This window comes from Neolamprologus multifasciatus, chromosome 4 (assembly GCF_963576455.1).
Source record: "Neolamprologus multifasciatus chromosome 4, fNeoMul1.2, whole genome shotgun sequence".
NCBI classification, from domain to species: domain Eukaryota; kingdom Metazoa; phylum Chordata; class Actinopteri; order Cichliformes; family Cichlidae; genus Neolamprologus; species Neolamprologus multifasciatus.
The window spans coordinates 24,974,323-24,995,526 of NC_140442.1; the positions used below are offsets into that span (position 1 = coordinate 24,974,323).

General features: G+C 41.6%; 2 protein-coding genes across 3 annotated transcripts; both read left to right on the forward strand.

Annotated features, from left to right (window-relative positions):
• The first annotated feature begins 1,289 nt into the window (after nt 1-1,289).
• Nucleotides 1,290-12,733, forward strand: LOC146520579 (phosphoinositide 3-kinase regulatory subunit 5-like). 2 transcript variants are annotated; one of them, XM_085157529.1, is made up of 18 exons: nt 1,290-1,456; nt 3,522-3,639; nt 4,136-4,236; nt 4,332-4,400; nt 4,511-4,649; nt 6,326-6,395; nt 6,537-6,714; nt 7,131-7,302; nt 7,395-7,463; nt 7,563-8,359; nt 9,305-9,430; nt 9,965-10,096; nt 10,200-10,293; nt 10,412-10,488; nt 10,583-10,676; nt 10,768-10,847; nt 10,937-11,055; nt 12,086-12,733. In XM_085157529.1, the coding sequence occupies exons 2-18, from the start codon at nt 3,531-3,533 to the stop codon at nt 12,231-12,233; spliced, it is 2,574 nt and encodes an 857-aa protein (XP_085013655.1). In that variant the 5' UTR covers nt 1,290-1,456; nt 3,522-3,530; the 3' UTR covers nt 12,234-12,733. The 2 variants fall into 2 exon arrangements, with proteins under 2 accessions (XP_085013655.1, XP_085013656.1); XM_085157530.1 differs by having other exon boundaries at nt 3,525-3,639.
• A 124-nt stretch (nt 12,734-12,857) lies between these two features.
• Nucleotides 12,858-21,147, forward strand: pik3r6b (phosphoinositide-3-kinase regulatory subunit 6b). Its single transcript, XM_085157531.1, has 19 exons — nt 12,858-13,241; nt 13,347-13,442; nt 14,794-14,906; nt 15,060-15,128; nt 15,257-15,392; nt 15,472-15,541; nt 15,634-15,817; nt 16,577-16,724; nt 16,801-16,893; nt 17,005-17,344; nt 17,430-17,526; nt 17,607-17,711; nt 17,789-17,899; nt 19,431-19,533; nt 19,625-19,698; nt 19,777-19,864; nt 19,979-20,031; nt 20,152-20,252; nt 20,334-21,147. The coding sequence occupies exons 1-19, from the start codon at nt 13,226-13,228 to the stop codon at nt 20,476-20,478; spliced, it is 2,142 nt and encodes a 713-aa protein (XP_085013657.1). The 5' UTR covers nt 12,858-13,225; the 3' UTR covers nt 20,479-21,147.
• The last annotated feature ends 57 nt before the right edge of the window (nt 21,148-21,204 follow it).

Below are 21,204 nucleotides of genomic sequence, written 5' to 3' on the forward strand. Positions count from 1 at the left end.
TAGGTGTGATTTTACATGATGCTCCGTTGGTACACAAAGTGTGCCAAGAAAATATTCCTCCCACCATTACACCACCTGGATGGATCCATGCTTTTATGTTGTTTACTCCAAATTCTGACCATACTATTTGAATATCACAGCAGTAAGAGACTCATCAAACCAGGCAGTGTTTTTTCAGTTGACTAATTTAGGTGAGTGCACGCAAACTGTAGCCTCAGTTTCATTTTCTTAGCTATTAGGATTGGTGCCCAGCGTGGTCTTCTACCGCTGTATCCCGCTTCTCTCTGGGGAGCACTGGCAACCCCCTAAAATTTGCTGTCCCCCCAGTGCCTCTCGTGACAAGACTGTCCTATGTTGGTAATACCTGTGTTAAACATGAGCACAAGAGAGGAAGACACCCTACAATGAGTTGAAACATGAAGTTGTTAACTTAAACAGGTTATTATGGATTTCAGAATCTTATTTGGTTTTCATATGAACCCACTTTCAGCGATATCAACTTTAATAGCAGGAAATTAACCAGGCACATAATTCTTTTCTTCCTCTTATGTTTTTAAAAAGGAAAAAAAGATCAGCGACAGCTTCAGCTCTCCTCTCTTTGGTTTAAGCATCTAATGGGCATACTGTATTTGCCTGAAACCGCCAAAGCTAATTTTGCATCTAGAAGGATTCAAAATCTACTTAACTGACATCCTACCTCACTTTATCTTCTCTTTATTCTACTCACACAATGCACTAGAGGGAACTAGTCCTGCACTCAGAGAAGATGCACACATCTAGTTCCCTATGACACTCACTGAATTATACCATGTGAACAGGCATTTACCAGTAATGGCATAAATATGTTTCCTACTAAAGGCTTTTCTTACCAGAAAGAGTAGTTAACATCTCTTGGTGTGATCAGAAAACTGACTGATCCTTTCATTTACCAGAGACTGTTCAAACTGGCCATTCGCTGCCACTTACTACCTAAAACAGCTTTCCTAACTGCTGTATGTGCACTGCTTACACTCACATAGGCCATCCAAAGAGCCTTTGGCATGCTGTGGAGTCTGTGTTCAGAAATTTATATTAAATTTGTGTGATTGATTTCTCTATGTAAAGGACTAAGAACCCCAGTTTTTATCGCCTTATCTCTAGGGACTGACACATTTGATCACAACAGTCTAGACTTTTATGGCACAATGTTGTGAACAACTTTAGTCAAATGAGGTCTGTCTTAAAAAAAGACTCCTCCTACTGCTTCAGCACAATGTCTTGTATAAACTACCTCAGCATAAAGACTCATCAAGTTCCTGTTTTGCAGCACATGCTCTCTTAGCTGTGCAGTTGGAGGGTCTATTTTTGAAAAGCACCAACACAGGAGGATGTGGTCTCTGTATTGTTTCCCTTCGTTGGCGTTTCTCAGTTGTGGTACATCTGGGATGATCTAGGACACAGATTACAGTGCTCACTGGTAAGATTTATCTCGCTTTGCTGGTTGTCTCTAATTTTATGCGCATTAAAAACATTTAAGCATCAACTTGCATGTGCATCTCTGCTCATATCAGGCTGTCTGTAGCGCACATCTGATACCTCGTTTTAGAACGAGCATCTATCAGAGCTTATCAGAGACCTAACTGCAAACTTTAATTCAACCTCTGCAGATTTCCTGTTCCTCTTCTTTTGTTGAAAGCTGATGTTGATGTAACCGGGTTTTCATGCCATAAAAATACATTTGATTGGTTTAAAGTGCAGCAATCCCATTGTGTCAAGTTCCCATCAAATAATGTTTTGTTTTGTTTTTTTTGCATTGTGGCACGTCAGGCCTGAACAATATAGCCTGAAAGCATACAATGGATTAACACCTGCTTCCTCAGTGGACAATTGATGGACTTGCTCGCTGCTACGGGATATGCCAGGTAGCTGCTGCAAACAAATACTTCCAGCATATCCTTGTTGGTCATGTGCTATGCACAGATGTAGTTATTTCGTGCCCTGCAGCTTTAGATTTTAAGCTTGAACTACAACTACGAAGCCACAGCGTGACTAAAAGTCATTGTCTGTGTCAGTGACTTGTTTCGTGTTCCGCTTTAATTCCTGTTTCTGTATCCTCTGTTACGGTCGTTCCCAAGTAGAGGATGTGTGTCTCTGTGTTTGTGTGTGTCTTCATGTACGCAAACACATTACACAAAGTTTGAAATCATTACCTATAAGAAATACTGTAGGCAGCTGAAAGTAAGGGATATGTGGCTGAAACATCTCATTCGACTGGTGATGTTGGTGAAAGGTTAGCTGAGTTCATCTGACCATGGAAGCAAGCAAGTTCGGCGTCACCACTATGTTGCAATACTGTGAACGCTCTGCATGTCTACCCATGTCTAAAGAGAGTAGTTCCATTTTTCTTTTAAAGTTTCAGTGGGACTCTTTATGCACATTTCAAGCTACATATTTTTGGTTGTTGCTGAACTCTTTGGATAATTCTACATATTTTACACTGGGCCTGCTGTGTAAAACAAGCTTTTGATACTCTTCTTCCCCTTCCTTTAAGCTAACTGTCTTCTCATTGACTGCCTCTGATAAACAAGTTTGGACAGCAGGTGTGCGGGGCTGTTGCGCCTGAGATAACCATATAAGGGATATCCACTCTCAGTGACATCATATGAAGCCAAGACAAGAAAAAAGGTGCTGGGAAACACATGTTTGGAGCAGTCTGAAGCCTTGAAACGTTTTGCTCACATTATATCATTAGGCATGCTTAATATGAGCATCCACAATATATATATATAAATGACACAAGAGGTTCCCTTTAATTTACACTGTGTGCCTCAGAGAGGCCTTTTCCCGTTTTGATTGGTTGAGATTAGCCCATTTTTCCAGTTACAGCTTCCTTAGAAAAAGTACCAGGGGAAATATTCCTTCTCATCCATGTCAAAGGGTGTGATCTGAGTAAATACTGCAGCAAACCATGTCTCAGGGGAATCTGCTCATGCTGCTACCTACTTCACTGTGCGCTTTTTATTGCAGCTAAATGTGTGAACGCCCAAACCACAGGTGCATGTAAGTGAATTCCAGCGATTCTTTTTTCTCGTGCGACCATTTTTACTTCAAAGTCACACATTTGCTTGATTTAGGACTAAAGAGGCTCAAATAGGAAGTTGTCCTTTTGTAAGTAATTTCCAACTTGCTTGTGAGTCACATGAATGTGGTGTCACCAGCTGATTTTAAGAATGAAAAAGTAGAAGTTGTTGAGCTGTTTTCCACCAGCTAATCTCCGGTCCACTCCCTCAGTCTGTGACTCACTGGCATTACTAGGAAGTGCCAGTCTGCTGTGTTTTTTTTTTACCCTGCTGTGGACACTGGTTGGACACTTGCTGTTTGCTTGTGAGAGCAAGTGTTGGTCTGGAAAGGGATAAACAATGACTGTAAAGTGTGGCCAGCACCATCAGTGGGAAGTCTGAGTGACTGAAGAGACCAGAGACCAAAAGAGACCAAAGCATCAAAGGGAGTAATTTAGCTTTTTTTCTATTTGTCTGCCTCAGTAGAAGACGATGCAGACGCTGGATCAGAGCTCGTGCACCGAGGATCGAATCCAGCATGTCCTCGAGCGCTGCCTCAGTCACCTGGGTGTCGACACTCCTGACACACAGCTCTGGAAAGGTAGGATTCAAAAGCAAAGCTGCTTTTAATGGTAACACTCCAGAAAATGATATCATCAGCCTAACAAACCACTATGAGGGGCGGGGGAAGACACGTTAAAACTACTTGTGGAAAAACTGTAAAATTATTTTAAATATTATTATTTAAAATATTATTTAAAATAGCCTTTTAAATAGCCTTTTCCAAATAATAATGTGATAAGACTTATACCCTTAATGAACTGGGAGCTGTCAGAGAAAATGGGAATTGAAAGTGGTGACACACAGAATGAGCAAGTATCCGGTTATGCAAGATCCTTTTTTAAAATTTCTAACTAAAAACCCTTCATTGAAAAACAGGCAGCAAGTGAAAGTGGCGTCATCGTTTTCAAGCATCTTTCTAACTATAAGCCGAGTACCTGAACAGTCTGTTTACTGGTTGCCATCAGACTGAAACCTAAAAGGAGAAATACGCAGCTCAGTTCAGGTTTTTTAAAATTACTCTCTGCCCTGACTAGCCGGACTGTGCATCAATCGCTGGTCTTTGGAGGAACTTGTCAAGAGAGATCCCCACAACTTCCTCATCCTTCTACAGCAAATACTGAGGAAAACAAAGGAGGTGAAAAGCCGAAACACCAACATCAATTTCTGCGCTGTTTATTGCTATAGGAGGAAAGGCAGTGGTTTCAATTCAAGTTTTTTCTTCCTCTACAGGTGCTGGAGCAGTGTCAGTATGAGCTGGTGGTGCCGCTCTCGCTCTTGTTCTCTTCCACCCTCCTGAGAGTGAGTTATTATTTACTGATCACGACAGAAATGAGAAGGAATCCTCCCATTATCAGCTGCACAGTAAAAACATTTGTGGAACTTACATTAACACTTACTCACTCTTGCAGGCTCCTTACTTGCCAGCAAACAGTGGCGTGCTGCAGGACGCCAACCTGTTGTTCCATGGTTTCCTGTCCTGGCCCGAGCCCTGCAGCTCTGCTGCTAAACGTCTGCTTAATGTCATCCAGCAGGAGCTCCGAGCACCAGGTTGCAATGAAACTAATATGCACAGCAGTGAAATATGAAAGACACAACAATAGATACCACCAGTAGTTACTACTAGCTAAGTGTTTATTCAATAATAGTGAGCTTCATTGGCAGCAAAGCCAGTTTAATGGAAACAAAAAGAAGAAGGTTGTATCCTTTAATCAGAGAAGGAGGAAGCTAACTGAGTTCAAAACAAAGCAGCTAACAATTCAATTCAATTCAATTCAATTCAATTTTATTTATATAGCGCCAAATCACAACAAAAGTCGCCTCAAGGCGCTTCATAGATACAGAGAAAAACCCAACAATCATATGACCCCCTATGAGCAAGCACTTTGGCGACAGTGGGAAGGAAAAACTCCCTTTTAACAGGAAGAAACCTCCGGCAGAACCAGCCTCAGGGAGGGGCGGCCATCTGCTGCGACCGGTTGGGGTGAGAGAAGGAAGACAGGATAAAAGACATGCTGTGGAAGAGAGACAGAGGTTAATAACAGATATGATTCAATGCAGAGAAGTCTATTAATACATAGAGAGCGAGAAAGGTGACTGGAAAGGAAAAACTCAATGCATCATGGGAATCCCCCGGCAGCCTACATCTATTGCAGCATAACTAAGGGAGGATTCAGGGTCACCTGGTCCAGCTCTAACTATATGCTTTAGCAAAAAGGAAAGTTTTAAGCCTAATCTTAAAAGTAGAGATAGTGTCTGTCTCCCGAATCCAAACTGGAAGCTGGTTCCACAGAAGAGGGGCCTGAAAACTGAAGGCTCTCCCTCCCATTCTACTTTTAAATACTCTAGGAACAGCAAGTAGGCTAACAGATAGTTTAGAGTTAACTCAAAGCTACTTATCAGTTTGATGTTAATCAGACTTGGTTAATCAGGTAATCAGACTTGACCAAACAATCCTAAATGGTGGTAAATTCTGTTGGTAAATGTGGAAACTTTCACCAGTAGAATTAAGTGCCACCTAATATGAATCCACTTAGTGACTGACTGCTGTTGACACTTGTTATGTATTTAGTAAAATCAGTTTATAGTTTTGTGGTACTACTTTCTGTGTAAAGTAGAGAACACCAAGTGTGTATGTGCGCATTGATATGCCTGTGCCTTTCCTCAAAATGGTTATTAAATTAAGCTACTTCCTGGCTGTAGCTCAGGAGGTGGAGCAGGTCACCTACTGCTCGGAAGGTTGGAGGTTCAATCCCAGGCTCTTCCAGTCTGCATGCCAAGTATCCTTGGGCAAGATACTAACCCCAAGTTGCTCTCCGATGCATCTATCGGAGTATGAATGTGTGTAAGTGTAGTTAGAAAGCACGCAGTATAGAGGTAGTGCTTGTGAGAATGGGTGTGACTGGGTGAATGTGGTGTGTTGTATAGAGCGCTTTGAGTACTCCAGGAGAGTAGAAAAGCGCTGTATAAGAATCAGTCCATGTACCATTACAACCAAAAAGGCGTTGTTACTTTACCACTTAAGTTATAAGAGAGAATATAACAACACTTAAGGTCTAATAGAGTTCATTTGGTGAAGTCGTGTTGACACATGAAAATATAGAAACCACTGGTTTGGTTAATTACCATGTGACCACATGGAGGCAGTGTTTCCCTGACAAAACCACCTCATGCATTCATACATGTAGATCCATGTATTTGACCTTTCTCCTATTTGTTTGCTGTAGGTCTTTCATTTCAAAGACTGGTAAGGACGGAGCAGGGTATTTCCCATGAGATTCACGGCTCTAAAACCATGTAAGTCCATGAAAAATGTAATGATTACAGAATGTGAGTGAAAATATTAAAAATAATATCTGTTAAATGAGCGAAACATTGTTGCTATTTCTGTGCACACTAAACATCTGCGTGTGTGTTTGTGGGCGTTAATGTATGCAGCACGGTACTGCTGGTGAGTCCAGACGACGATGTTCCTACAGAGGTGCAGTCAGTCTCCGAGCAGCTGAGTGCCTCCCAGCATTGCAGCAGAGACGTCACCATCACTCTGATCCTGCACAGCTTTCAGGCAGCTCTGGGCACCAAACATGACCTACAGGAACTCCACAAAGCCCTGCAGGTGACTCCCCACTGACTGTTTTGGTAACACTTTCTAATGCGACTATACTTTTCAAAGGCACAGGGCTTCTCTAAAATAAGTACGATGTAATTACAATGTAACACGAGGAAAAAAAATTCTTCTGCATAATTACCAAGAAATTGCATATTACTTAAAGTCACTTACTTAAATTTGCCTACGGTATAATTATTTCTTTGCTTCCTGTGAAAATCTGACTTGCCTCCCCCTTATTCTAGCATACCCCACCTTTATTTGTAGATAAATATTATTATATATTATATGTAATTTTACTGTATTACAGGAGAACTACATCCCTAGTTGCAAGCTGTAAATATCTAAAGGTTTTTCACAATTTTTTCCCCTTAAAGTTTTTTCTTTCTTTGTTTTTTTTTCTTAATGTTTAATGTTTATTTCAGAGTAAGCAGCCTGAGGAGCTGGACCAGATTCTGCAGTCACTGACGGAAAGCATGGAGATGGCAGCCTCTGCAGCAGATCTTGGATCAGCGAGAGAGGGAATACTCCAAAGAATGGAGAGGCTCAAAGAAAGCCTTGCTATACCTGCTTGTGCCGATGAAGGCACAGACATGGGTAGGTCAGGGAATAACATGAAATAACATGAAAGCACTATATATGAAAATGGCGCTGTTCACTTTAATCTCAGTATTTCCTCTTCTCATCAGGAGCTGTTGACATTTTCACGCTGCCCTTCCCCAAATGCCACAAATGCCACTGGGAAAATGATAACTTTGGTAACAAGCTCAGTTTAAACAGATTTATGACTCAAGCTTCCTTTAACTGAGCTACAGGATAATCTGCTAACGCTAATCCTGCTCTTTGCATCACTGCAGATGTTCTGAAACACATTCTTGGAGCTCAGAATGACATGGATTTGTCAGACTGTTTCCTTAAAACCGGACTTGACGATGATGACAATAACGACACCAGCTTCGATGAGGAAGACGAACTGGAAGGAAACAAAGATGATGCTGAGTTTCAAAGTCATCGCATCTCCACCGCGTCCTCGTCCTCCAGGGACTCCGGCTACTCTCTGTCTTCCAGCTGGTCTGTGCCGTCTGGCTCATCGGGTGTGGAATCGGGCGAGGAGACAACACAGGAGGACATAGAGGAAAGACCAGACAGCCAGCCCAAACCTAGAAAGAAACCCAAGAAGAAGTCTAGATCCCTCCTAGGCTTCTCCTTGCGTTTCAAGACCCCTCGCAGTCCTAGAGTTTGCCGCCGTGTCCAGAGCATGGCCTACCACAAAGACTTTGAAAGAACTCAGTCACACCTCAAACCCTCCAAAGTTTATCCCCTTCATGAGTCCCCTGCTCCCTTGGATCCTCTTTCCCCCCAAAAGCATTTGTGCGTCCGCAGGAGACCGATCCTGAGTTGCAACGAGGAGGATCTGGTAGAAGCACCTACCCTCGTCAAGGTGGTGGTGTTTGGAGGTGACAGAGAGGCTGGAAGGCTGGCCAGAGCCTACAGCGACCTGCATCAGAAAGAGAGCAAATGTCCCCAGCTCACCAAGGTGTGCAAGCTGCAGTTTTACTTTGTTCCCACCAAAAGACGAAGTGGAAGTCCAGGAGGAGGGCACACACCAACTGAGGAGCGGATAGGAGGTTTAACCAAAACCACTACCTCTGTGGTGAGAATATCTGCCACCTCTCAGTTAATCCTGTCTTTTATCTCCATATGTTCATAGATAGGATGGGACCACTTTTAAAGAATAATCCTTAAAACAACTTTTAATTTCATTGATCATCTATGAGTACTTTTTGTGCCTGGCTCCAAAAAAAAACATTGTTCATAATAAATTCGCTTTCTCTCCAGGACTTACACGTCAAATATATAGACTGTACATTAAAGATGGATGTAGCCAGCACATTTATTTTAGTTTTGTTTTGATACCTTTATCTGAGCGTTTTGCCTGTTGTCAGCTTGCTGTTTGTTTGTTTGTTTGTTTTTACTCAACTTTACAAAATCAACTTGGTAACAACTTAATAGCAACACTTCAAATCCTCATACAATCAGCTTCTCTCTAAATAGATTCATGTCAAAATTGACACTGCGTTGCGTTAAAAAAAACTTCAACAAATGATATTTTGACATCATTAATGAAGGGAGGCGAGAAGTCACTTTCTCACAGATTTCTTAAAAGTCTGGAAGAGAGGAGTCGCCCCCTGCTGGTAATTAGAACAATTTCATCAGACTGTTCCTTTATGAGTGGTTGACACTATTTCTGAACATTACCCAAAGCACTGGCTGCTGAGTTAGCATTAATGTGATTTTGTAGACATTTTTTTAACAACCTGACATTTCTGAAGTTTTCTCCTTATAAACTTAAAACTGATATATACACTCAATGGCCAGTTTATTAGGTGCACCTTGCTAGTACTGGGTTTACAGCTACTACTTTTAGAGATTTTGGTCCATATTGACTTGATAGCATCAAACAGTTGCTGCAGATTTGTCAGCTGCACAACACACCGGGTAGCATTAAGCACTGAGTTCTGTAAAATAACAGCCATGTTTTTATGGATAATGAAATGTCATTAATATAATTGAACAGACAACCTTACTTTTCATACAGGACTCAAATGGCCTTGCAGTGGACGACTGGACGACAGATATAGCTCACATGCTGGGTATAATGGATCCCTGGTATGAGCGAAATGTCCTCAGTCTGCTCAGCTTGTCCTCTGACGTGCTCTCTCAGGTATATTTTACTCAGTCACCATCACCTCTCAGTGTTTCATACGGCACACAGTAGAAGTCTATAAATGTCGCTGATGTTTTTCCAATCACTGTCCTTAAGTGATGAAGTTGAATTATAGGGAATAAAGAATCCAGTGTCCTTGTTTTAATTTTTCTTACAGCAAACTAGCACTAAAAGCAAGCTAGGCCTCATTTTGGACTCATCCTTTAAGGTCTTATGTGAGGCACTTGCTATATGAAAGGAGCAATGAAATGGCTGGAGATCATAGTGATGATGTTAATCTAACTTCATAGTGAATCTCTCAGTTTTTCCATGTGTGGAGGACTTTTTGGAGATCTGAAAACACCTCATGAGCTGAATCAGTTTTGTGGGGACTTTTCAGTGTTTCAGAAGTTCATCCTAAAAATAGCGACCTTTTCAGTTCTCCTTTTACCAGGTGCGAGATGGGCAAAACTATTTTAATGAGCATACTTAATTTATGCGCATTCTGCCAACATAACAACATAGTTTGTTTTGTTTTTTTAAATGACTCAGGCGGCCTCTAAGGATGACAGCGTCTCGCACAGCAATGGCGGAACGGAGCAACTTCCCCTGCTGGCTGATTTGGTGCTTTATTACTGCAGACATGCAGACCAGCCTGTTCTGGTGCAGCTTTACCAGGTTGAGGTCAGAGCAGATTCATGCGCACACACACACACACACGCAGACAGACACACACACGGGCATGCACAGGACACAATAACCATGAATACTTCCTTCCTCTGCACAGCTCACCCTGGTTGGAGGAGAGAGGAGAAGGGAAGTGTTTATTCAGTCTCTGGAGATCGGACACACGGCTGGAACCAGAGCTGTGAAGGCCATGGGTGAGTCACACTCTGAAATCAGTCTGTGATGTCTGTAATCAGACAGCAGCGACACCATTCAGCCAAACACACACTTTTGCACATGTGTGTCTAATTTTGCCTTATGTTTGTTCTGAAGGTGCTGCCAGCAAAAGGTTTGGCATTGATGAGGAACGAGAGGCTGTCCCTCTAACACTAAGCCTTGCATACAACAAGGTATTGTTCCCACACACTCGTTTCCTGCAACACAAGCAATAAGATGATGTTTAAGTTCACATTCGTATTTCCTTAATCTGTGACTCGGCAACAGGTGGCAATCAGTGGGAGGAGCCAGTGGATCAATAAAGAAATCATGTGCACATCGATTAATCTTCACAAACAGTGGAGGACACCTCAGCAGCTCGGTGCGTGTGATTCCCACTTCTTCTTTTGCTTTTTTCTTTGTCTTACCTATGCTTTGTTGTAAGTTAAGCTAATCAAATATTGCCTGTGCAGATTCAGCAGAGAGCCTGCAACTCACACTGACCGAAGTCCTGAAGAGGCAGTGCTCCAAGTCCAAAAAGGGCTACAAACAGGTGAGGGTGATATTAAATGTGATGACGTGCTCACTCTCCTTTTGAAACAACCCCCCTTCCCTTCCTCACACTTCTTCTCCCTCCGGCAGCACATCTCAGTCTCAGAAGTGAAGGTGGACAAGATGCAGGTGAACGGGAGAGATCCCGGGACGACGTTTGCTGTGTGTTTGGATCAGGATGAGAAGAAGTTTATTCAAAGTGTCACCAGGTAAAAAACGAAGCATCACCTCTGAGTTTGGTGGCAGAAAGAATTCCTCCTGCATTTTAAAGCTTTGGAAAATAAATATACTCTGATGCGTGACTTACATGAAAGAATAAATGCAACGTGTTAAAATTACACTGTTACAAGTAAAAGATGTGGACAGATGTTGAGCTGCTGATCTTTCATATTTATAACTTGAAAAACATATCAGGTCAGTCTTTCATTTGCCCTCTTTCTTGGGACCCCTACACAAAGAAAACACTCTCACCAAACTTCAAAATACTTTAACTTCTAATAAGGTTTTGGAGCATAAATTGATAACAAAAAATAAATTTAGTAATTTTATCCAGACTTCCACAAAAACCTTAGATAAAAAGCCCAAAGCTGGTGGATTTATTACAGTTTCTTTATGACCTTTCTTTTCTGTGAACAAAATATGAAAAAAATTCCCAAGACCCACTTCAAGCAACAGGACTAATTGGCTCATTTTTAAAGCATTTTCCAGATCTGCTTCCTCTTCTTCATAAAGAAGGACACCAGATGAGCTGCTGCACTTTTGTAATTGTGCATTACTGTAGCATTAACAACAAAAGCTTTAAGGTTTCGTGTGTCTTTTCACACTCTTTAGCCCCAATTATGAAGCACAATAAATCAGCAGCACTTAATATACTTGATTTAAATATCAACTGAACAAAGCTGAACCAAAGTGTGCTGTATATGTTATGTTGTGTTGTTGTCAGTGCCTATATACTATTTATACGCTGTCCTTATGTATATGCTGTATATATAGTAATTAGTTCACTGTCCCTGATTTATTCCATAATTTATTCCAATGTCTTTGCACTCAGCACCATTGCACAGCTACATACAGATATGCCACACATGCTGTTATTTTCTGTTTTATGTAATATGTTAAATGCATTGAGAGAAAATGATGGGGGGCAAATTTCTTTCTTGTGTCTCCTTTTTCTCCGAATGTGAATCACAACCTCAGCGTCTCAGAGTCTAATGCAGTGTTGCTCTGTCTCGCCCGCAGGTGTGAGGTGTCTCTGTGCTGTAAGCCGGGAAGTGGTTTGGACTGGAGGACCTACCAACCGCTGCTGGGCCAAGTCCAGCCTCTGCACCCATCCTACTGCTCTATGCTCTGCCTCCCCATCACCTCTTTCTCGTCCTCGTATCCATGACCGGTTCGGTGCTGCACTGAAGAAGAAGAAAGCTGTGGGATTCTTTCTAATGCTGGGATGTTTGAGGGCAGGGACACTGTACAGCTGATGAAACATAAACAGACTGACAAAGAGTGACATTTTTTCATGTGTGTGCCACAATTGAGATTAAGGTGTGCCGCCCTGTTGATAAGGAAGTGTACGCATCTTTTTCTTCTGACACACTGGCGCGCTCGCTGCATACTGAGGAATGTGGGTGTACTTGTCGCCGTGTTGTGGGATTTTACAGGTTCTTGTCTTACCGGCACTGTTTGTGTAGGGGGTGGGTTAAAATCTGCTGTGGGTAATTTGAAAACTGATTACTTGAGTTCTAATGTGTACATTTTCAAGTCAATAATGTTGTGTAATAAACTAAGCTATTTATTCTCATGTGTTGTTGGTTTTCTAAACCTTCATGAGCATTTACATTTCATTTTGTTTTTGTAGCTCATCCAACTGAAATAAAGACTACACTCATCTGTGTTTGGATAGTGACGTTTTGTTTCAGAATTTTATTTCCTCCAATAAGTTAATCACACCCTGCCGAGCATACTTAAGATAGTAATGTGATGATCATCATGGCATTATGTCGGTAACAGGAAGCAGCAGGAAATATTCAGGAAGGAACTGTGTTCATACTTACTTGAAAACGCTCGCTCGGACAGAAGCTTCTGCAGTAAGCTTTGGAGAAATGCAGGCTGCACACAGAGCAGGAATGAAAGTAACAATGCTTTGCACGATGCAATGTATTTATAGCTGAGCCAGTCATCGGACAACAAAGCAGAAGTGCACTTACCTTTCACTGCAGGGTATCAGGTATTTGTACTCAGTTCAATTTTTGTCGTTTCGGTTGCTAAGCTGTTGGGGACTAGTGCTGAATTCTCTCCTCAGAGGAGAGGGCTTTTTGTGGTTTGTTCTGGTTTGAGGCAGCTGTGCTAAAATTAAGCCTTCAAAAACTCTGAAGAGTGGAAAGGATGGTCGATCCCACAGGTGAGAGTTTTCATTTCTTCATGGGCATTCTCGCTTCACTAGTAAAAGCTGCAGTTTCGGAGTCTAGAGAATGCAAATAAAATGTGTGTGTGTGTGTTTTAACAGCTAAAGAAGACCTCTCCTCCACTTTGGACTCTAGCTTGTATGATGATGTCCAGGCTCTTTTCAAAGAGATGAAGAGCGAGAGTTGTTCCCACAAAGGTACCCACTACTGAAAGCGCGCTGAAATCAAAGTCTGAAGTCAAAGAGCAAAATAATGGATTATTAAAAACTCGTCATCATTGCTGAGAAACGTGTTTGTCTAGTAAAACAGACGCTTCCATTAGCGGATAGTTTGCATCAACACAGGCGATCATTTTAACAGTATTGTTTAATTACTAATTATAATAAATAAATTCTAAAACTGTGATATATTTCCTTATCACTTCCTGTTTTCCTTCCCTTTGTTTACAATCTATTACACATACAGTCACTTTATTAGGCACATGTTCCTAATATTGGGATAGACTCCTTTTCCCTGCAGAACTGCATTAATTCAACAAGCTGCTGGAAACATTCATCAGAGGTTTTTGGTGTATGTTCACGTGACAACATCACTAAGCTGCTGCAGATTTGTTGGCTGCACATCCATAATGTGACTCTCCCAGAGATGCTCTGTTAGACTGAGATCTGGTGAGAAGGCCTGAGCCTCTGATACAAAGCAGAATCGATCCATGCTTTTATGCTGTTTCATGTCAATTTTGACCCTACCACCCAAATGTTGCAGCAAAAATTAAGATTAATCAGACCAGGCAACATTTTTCCAATCTTCTGTTGTCCTGTGCAAACTGTACTGCAGCCTCAGTTTCCTGTTTTTTGGTGGCAGGAGTGTCAGTCTGTTGGTGGGGCCCTGTCTGCCTACAAGGTTTAATATGTTCATATTTGCATTCAGAGATCCTCTTCACCTCGGCTGTAACTAGTGGTTATTTGAGTTATCATTGGCTTTATCAACTTGAAGCAATGTGCCCCTTCATCTCTCAATTCTGGACTCAACAAGGCATTTTCACCCAGAGAACCATCGCTAGCTGGATATTTTCTCGTCTTCTGATCATTCTCTGGAAACTCTTGAGATGGTTTCCATGATCAGCAGTTTCTGAAATACTCAGATCTTGGTACCTGACTGACACCAACAACCATTCTGATGCTCAATTTGAACTTTAGCAGGTCATCTTGACCTTGTCTACATAATTAAATCCTTTGAGCTGCTGCCACGCGATTGGTAGATTAGATATTTCTATTAATGAGCAGTTGAACACATGTACCTAACAAAGTGGCCGGTGACTGTAAAGTATTAACACATGACTATGTGACTCCTAAAGCTGTGCTTTATAGTTTTGAGTGAGGGATACCTAATAAGGGGCTGCAGAGCTTAGTTATTTTAAGCTAATTAGCTAATAGTAGTGGTATCAACCTTCCATCCTTGTCACACACAGTGGGATAATTTAGCTGCTAAAATAGATAGTCACACTTATTTGAGACAATGCAAGCAAACTACTGTCTGCCTGATTTGCAGGAATGCTGGTATGGAACCTCCAAAGGAAGGTGGAAGTCAATCCTTCCTGCAGCCTTTCAATAATCTCAATTCTGGTCCAAAACCTGGAGAAGACGTTAACAACAGTTTCCAAGGTTTGTCCTTCATCAAGTCTAGTCAAAATCAAGTTGTGCAGTTGTGCAAAAGCTATGCATTTAAAGACTTTCTTTTCTTTACTTCTGCTTAAAAAGTGCAAAATGAATTCAGATACTGAAATCTTGTTTGTCTGGGTTTTTTGGCTGGTGTAGCTCCATGAGAAAGAAACCTACATGTCTGTCAACCCAGTGCTGCACACGCTCTACTATGTAGTCATTCAGGTAAGACGCACTTGGCAACACACAGCTGAAAAAAAGATATTGTTCATGAAAACACTGCAGCAACAGCAACAAGCTGTGAATAATGTACAAATACAGGCTGAAAGGCTTTTCTGTATTTCAATATCCAGGCAGGTGTCACAATTCCTAAAGGTCTTTATCACAAAGCGTATGAGTGTTTGGGGAAGCTGCTGATACTGCCATCGCCATACTCCACTGTGGCTCTGCACACTCTGAGGAGCATTAAGATGGAACTGACTGCACCAGGTATCAGATATCCTTAAACGCGTGACCTCGATACTAAAATCCGCCCTCACTCTTACCAGACAAACCCTTTCCTCAACAGGATCTCTGTACCTGAAGCGAGTCATCGCAGAGCAAAATATCAAGAATGAGCATTTTGCTGCCAGGGAAAAGTAAGCAGGCCATATTGAAAGACCTCCAGGCCTGTATCAGAATGATTCAACTGTATATCGCAACATTATTGTCTCCTGCTTGTGTCCTGCAGAGTGTTTGTGCTGGCAGACCCAGCTGTGTTTTCTGTTTCACTGGAAGCTAAGGTTAGAGCATACTTGGAAGTGTCACGCCGGCTCACAAACACACGGACTATGGAGAAAAGTGTGCTTTGTCATGTGCTGGAGACAGGGTTAGGGATGACCTGCCAAAGCTCCAGACTAGCTCAAGCTCTTGAGGTAAATACATCCATGGGGGTGCTTTGGACAAAGAAACAGTAGTGATCCCCAGAGGATGAATCCCATTCCTTTTCATGACCCCAGATTTATTATTTACTATGTATATAAATATAAACATAAGCTACATGAACTAATCACCCATTAGTTTAAATGGTGTATATGTATAAATCAGGTTTCATTTTCCAGGTTTCAAAAACAGAACTTTAGTTCACGCCACCTTGATTTCTACAAATATAAAAATAACATGTACTGCTCAGAAAATAAAATAAAATCAAGGAAAACTTAACAAATTTAACTTTTTTTTGCTGTGAGTTTGAGTCCAGCACTGAAAGGATTTGTCTTCCACTGCACGGTGACACAGTGGTTAGCACTGTTACTGCACAGCAAGAAGGTCCTGAGTTCAAATCCAGTTTGCATGTTCTCCTCTTCTTTACATGGGTTCTCTCCAGGTACTCCAGCTTCCTCCCACCATCCAAAGACATGCACTTAGTGGGGATAGGTTAATTGATTAATCTAAATTGAACATGGGAGTGAATGTGAGTGGGAAAGGTTGTCTGTCTCTGTGTGTTAGCCCTGCGACAGACTGGCGACCTGTCCAGGTTGTACCCTGCGTCTCGCCCTATGACAGCTGGAATAGGCTCCTGTGACCCTGAAAGCAAGAAGTGGAATGGATGGATGTTCCTGTGTCATTTTGTTCCTTTATTCACATCAAGCTATTCATCAAGATCTGATGTGTTCCCCTGATTTGTTTTCTTCCAGGTTTTACAGAACCATGATGTGAGGCAATATTTCCAGGATGTGGTTGAAACTGTGAACCAGAGTTTACAGCATGGTCCTGGCAGTCATGCAGATTATCTGAAGGAGCTGAAGCAGATATACAAACACATCTTGGATGCCTCTGAAAAAGGTCTGAGTGTAGTGTGTTATAACACAAGTTATTCTAAGTGGAGATAATAATAATATTTCTTATCCACTTCTCTCAGATGTATTGAATGATGAACAAGGTCCTGTGTACAGCACTACAGTGCCCTTGCCAGAGATGAACTTCCTCATGTGGACAGATGAAGAGATGCTATGTGAGCCCATCAAACAAACAAGAACCGATGCTTCATATCTATAATCTTACCACACATACAAGAAGGCTGCAGTTTTACTTGAAACTGACGTTAAATTTGTCTTTCCTTAAGGGAATCTGTTGACAGACTTTGCCCTACCTTCTGGCTCCAACTCCATTAAGGATGGCAAAGAAAGGATCTCAAGAGACAGCGGGATAGTGAAGGACTTAAAGGACACAGACGACGCAGAGCAGCCGCCTTACATGGCTAAAAAGACACTGCAGGAACGGAGAAATGCCTTGAAGAACTCAAAGTCTGCAGAAAAACTGAGTCTGATGAAGGATAAGATGAAGGAAGATGTTACCGGAAACTCGCCTCTACTCAAAGAGGAGCGAAGTCACACGGCTCGAGTGGTGGTACTGGGGGACGACAGCACCCTGGGAAAGCTCACCAAGGCTTATTACATCATACGGTGAGGATCCCAAATACTGGAGTGTGTGTATGTGTGTGTGTGCACACCCACTTTTAAATAAACTTTTCTAAAAATGTCCATACAGCAATAAAGAGGCCAAACGTAACATGCTGACCAAGAAACTAGACCTGCAGCTGTACTACATCCCAGTCTCTGATGCAGAGGCTTCACTGAGTTCACCTGTGAGTTACACTGACACATTCAAAGCAGCTCTGACAGGTGTGAGTGTAGAGGACTACGTAACTCTTAATACTCCTCACAGGATGAGAGCAGGTTGTCTTTGGCGTCCTGTTTGGAGAGAGTGGATCCATGGTACAGTGTCAACGTTAGCAGTCTGGGAGCTGCCATCCCGACGCTACCTGAGCTGGTAACCAACTGTAGCGATTACATCTTATTAATAATAACTATATGCAGTCCATCTAATCCTGTCCGCCCTTTGCACAGCCTTCTGTTTCCAGGAAACCGACAGAGCTGAGCCTTTACCTGTTGGACACCCTGTGTTACTACCTTCGCTGTGGGACACAGCCAGTTAACCTCCCGGTCTATTCAGTTAAGGTACAGCAGAGCTATCATGTGTAGATATTGTGTTTTACATGCATTTAAATGTGGAAGCCAAAGAGAGAGGCTGGCTTTTCATGTGTCAAACATCGTAGCAGAATTCAGCTAAAAACAAAATAATAATAAATAATGTCTATTTTTCTTACTTAAAGCTGGACTTGTGTCAAATCGTGTAACTGCGTGTTGAATTTGAGTTTTAGCATTAGCTGTAGTTTGGACAATGAAATGTTTTCCTGCTGATATGGGGACTTAGACATTTAGTATTAGGCCTCCTGTGACATATCTTTGTTTCATAATTTTTTACATTAGTTTTATTTGTTTGTGGATCTTTGTATCATTTTCAGTGAGTTTCAGTTCTTTTTCTCTGTTTCTAATGTAGTAATATCAAAGTTCACAGCCAAAACTGACTTGGCTTGTTCATTATTCCAATAATAGATGAGGGAACAGCCAAATTCTCAAATTGTATTCTTAAGCTCCTGAACCACATAGTTTAACTCACAGAAAGGTGAACCAGTCCCTGTGTTTGCATCTGAGGGTTTTGCCCTCTCAGGGATTCACTTATGCAACAATTTCTTGTTGTTGTTGTTGTTGTTTTTATGACTGTAACAAATTTCATGTTGATCTAATTTAAATGCTGTGTTATTTTTGGAAACTGTGTTAGCATAAAATATTTTTCCTACAGTGTGTGGAGAACAAATCTGAGCTAAGGTGAGAGAAAATGTTTCACTTTATTCACTAGGTGAACCAAATCAGAGTACAAGAAATGTTGATCTCAGTTCATAATAACTTCACAAGCTTTTTGGTGACATGCACTGGCCAGTTTAGTAGGTACAGGTTGCTGATTCCCATCTGAGCTGAATTCATTATTTATGAATTCAACAAGATGCTAGAAACCTTCCTCAGAGATTTTGGGGTGTTGATCCACGATAATGTTCAGTTTTGGTGAACCCATTCTAATTTTAAAAGTATTGTGACTCTAATTGTAGATTTAGTTTCCTGTTCCGGTGTGGTCTTCTGCTGCTGCAGCCCATCTGCTTCAATGTGTTGTGTGTTCAGAGATGCTTTTCTGCATACTTTGTTTGTAAAGAGTGGCTATTTGAGTAATTCATTCCCATTGGCTCAAAACAGTCTGGCCATTCTCCTCTGTCCTAGGATAACCCCAGCAGACCAGCAGTTTCTAAAATACTCAGATCATGGTGCTCAGTTTGAACTTCAGCACGTCGTCTTGACCTACATGCCTTTTTAAACATATGTGACTTGACCCTTACTACATGCCTGAATGCACTGAGTTGCTGATTGTTTGACTCCGTATTTGCATCAATAGCAGATGAACATGCGTGCCTAATAAAGTGGCAGATGGGCGTCCAAATGTCTTTCCAGCTCATTCACTGTTTCCAAACAAATTCAAATGTTACAGCTTTAACTAAACTAAGTTTAGCAGTTACTTCTTCAGTGTAGAGTCTGGTAGGTGCTGTCATTCGTTTGTTCGCGCTGGTTTTTGATTTGATTAAATATGCCGTGTGTTTAGATGACCCTCTCCAACTCTGATCTGGCCACAGTGGAGGAGCTGTTTGTGTCCCACCTGGAGGCCGACATCCCAGATTTCAGACACCTTAAAGACCGGCAGCAGAGTATGTGTGCGAATCTTTCTGTGCATGTGTGTGTGGATATTGATGTGACCACGGTAACAGATGGCGACATAAACTGGCTCGTCTTTGACAGGGGAACCTTCTGTACGACAAAAGAAGTCATCGGTGGAACTCTTTGGGGTGGTTCTGTCGGTCAGCTACACAAAGGTGCACCCCTTATCCTTTTACACTCATTAACACTGTCACACTTGCACACAGACTCACACTCACTGATGTTCTCAACAGGCCACTTTAAGCAAACGAGACGTTAAAGGAGAAGCATCTATGACCTGGCGTGTGGTGATTACCTCAGAGCCGGCAGCTTCAGCGTCAGGTTTGTTATTGGTTTTCTTTTTTTGTTTGTTTGTTTTTTTTATCAATTGCTTTATTTCAGTGCAATAAGAATTATGTGGAGAAAAAACTGAGTCATCCTTTTCATTTTGTTTAGGGGAGAGTTACCTGACTGCAAGTTTTGACTCTCTGAACCCCGCATACAGCACAGTAAGACGTTATTCTCTTCTGCCTTGGATTATTGGCTAGTTATGTCTCATTATGCATGATGCAGTGGAAGTGCTTTATCCATATCTGAAGGCAACCATTAACTGAATCTGTTAATGATAGAAAATCGAAACTCGAAACATCAGCATCAGGACAATGGAGCAACGGACACTCTGCGTGTGTCTGGACAAAGACCCTCGCAGGATATACACCAATGTCCAAAAGTAATTTTATGCTTCTTCTGTTTTTACTTGTCCACTTTCACCCTTTAAGAAAAACTAACATGCTGCATTGTTCTTTTACAGAATAGAAATCTCTCCATGCTTGGACCCGGGTTGCACCATTCGGTGTAGGTACAGCATCAGCAGCGAGGAAGAGCTGCCACTCAGCAAGTATCTGGACAAAGTCATGTCACTGCCAATCAACAGCTTCTCTGGTGTCAGCATGTGAGGGACACAGGCTGACTGCTTCACAGTCATCTTAATGTTACATTAGCAAAGCATATCCGTCCACCCATCAGTTCATTTTCTTCACCTCACATACAGGTCAGGGTCGTGGTGGGCTAGAGCTAGAAGGCAGAGGCAGGTCGCCTGAATAGGTCACCTCTACATTGCAGAGTAGAATCGTCTACACTGTCTTGTGTTTAGTAACATTAATGTTAATCCCTTTGCATCCTCTTAATTTAGTAACACATGATTATTTGGATTCTCTCCCTAACTGAATTCTAAATGCTCACAAATCCTGTCATAAGAGTTAACAGATCCTCTACATGAGAAAAAGTCTACTAACTAAGAATGCAGAGTGAGTGTGTGAATGTTAGAGGCGTGTACGCAACAGGAAAAAAGTGCTTGTATGAACGGGCGTGATTGGTTGAATGAAGCTTGCAGTAAAATGTGCTTTGAGTGTTTGTATTAAAGCTCTACATAAGTACCTGTCCAGTTAATTTGCTTCAAAGACAAAATACTACAAGTATCCAAGTGCTTGTTACCTGTGGCCATTTTTCAATAATAAACTTTATATTTTATAAGCTGGTCGTGGATTTTTTTTATGCCATAAATCAACTTAATCAGTGCAATCAAATACTACAATAATGCCATGTGGCATCCAGCAGACGAGGTTAAAGTCCCACATACTGGGGAGGTAAAAAAAAGAAAAAGAAAGAAAGAAACATATATG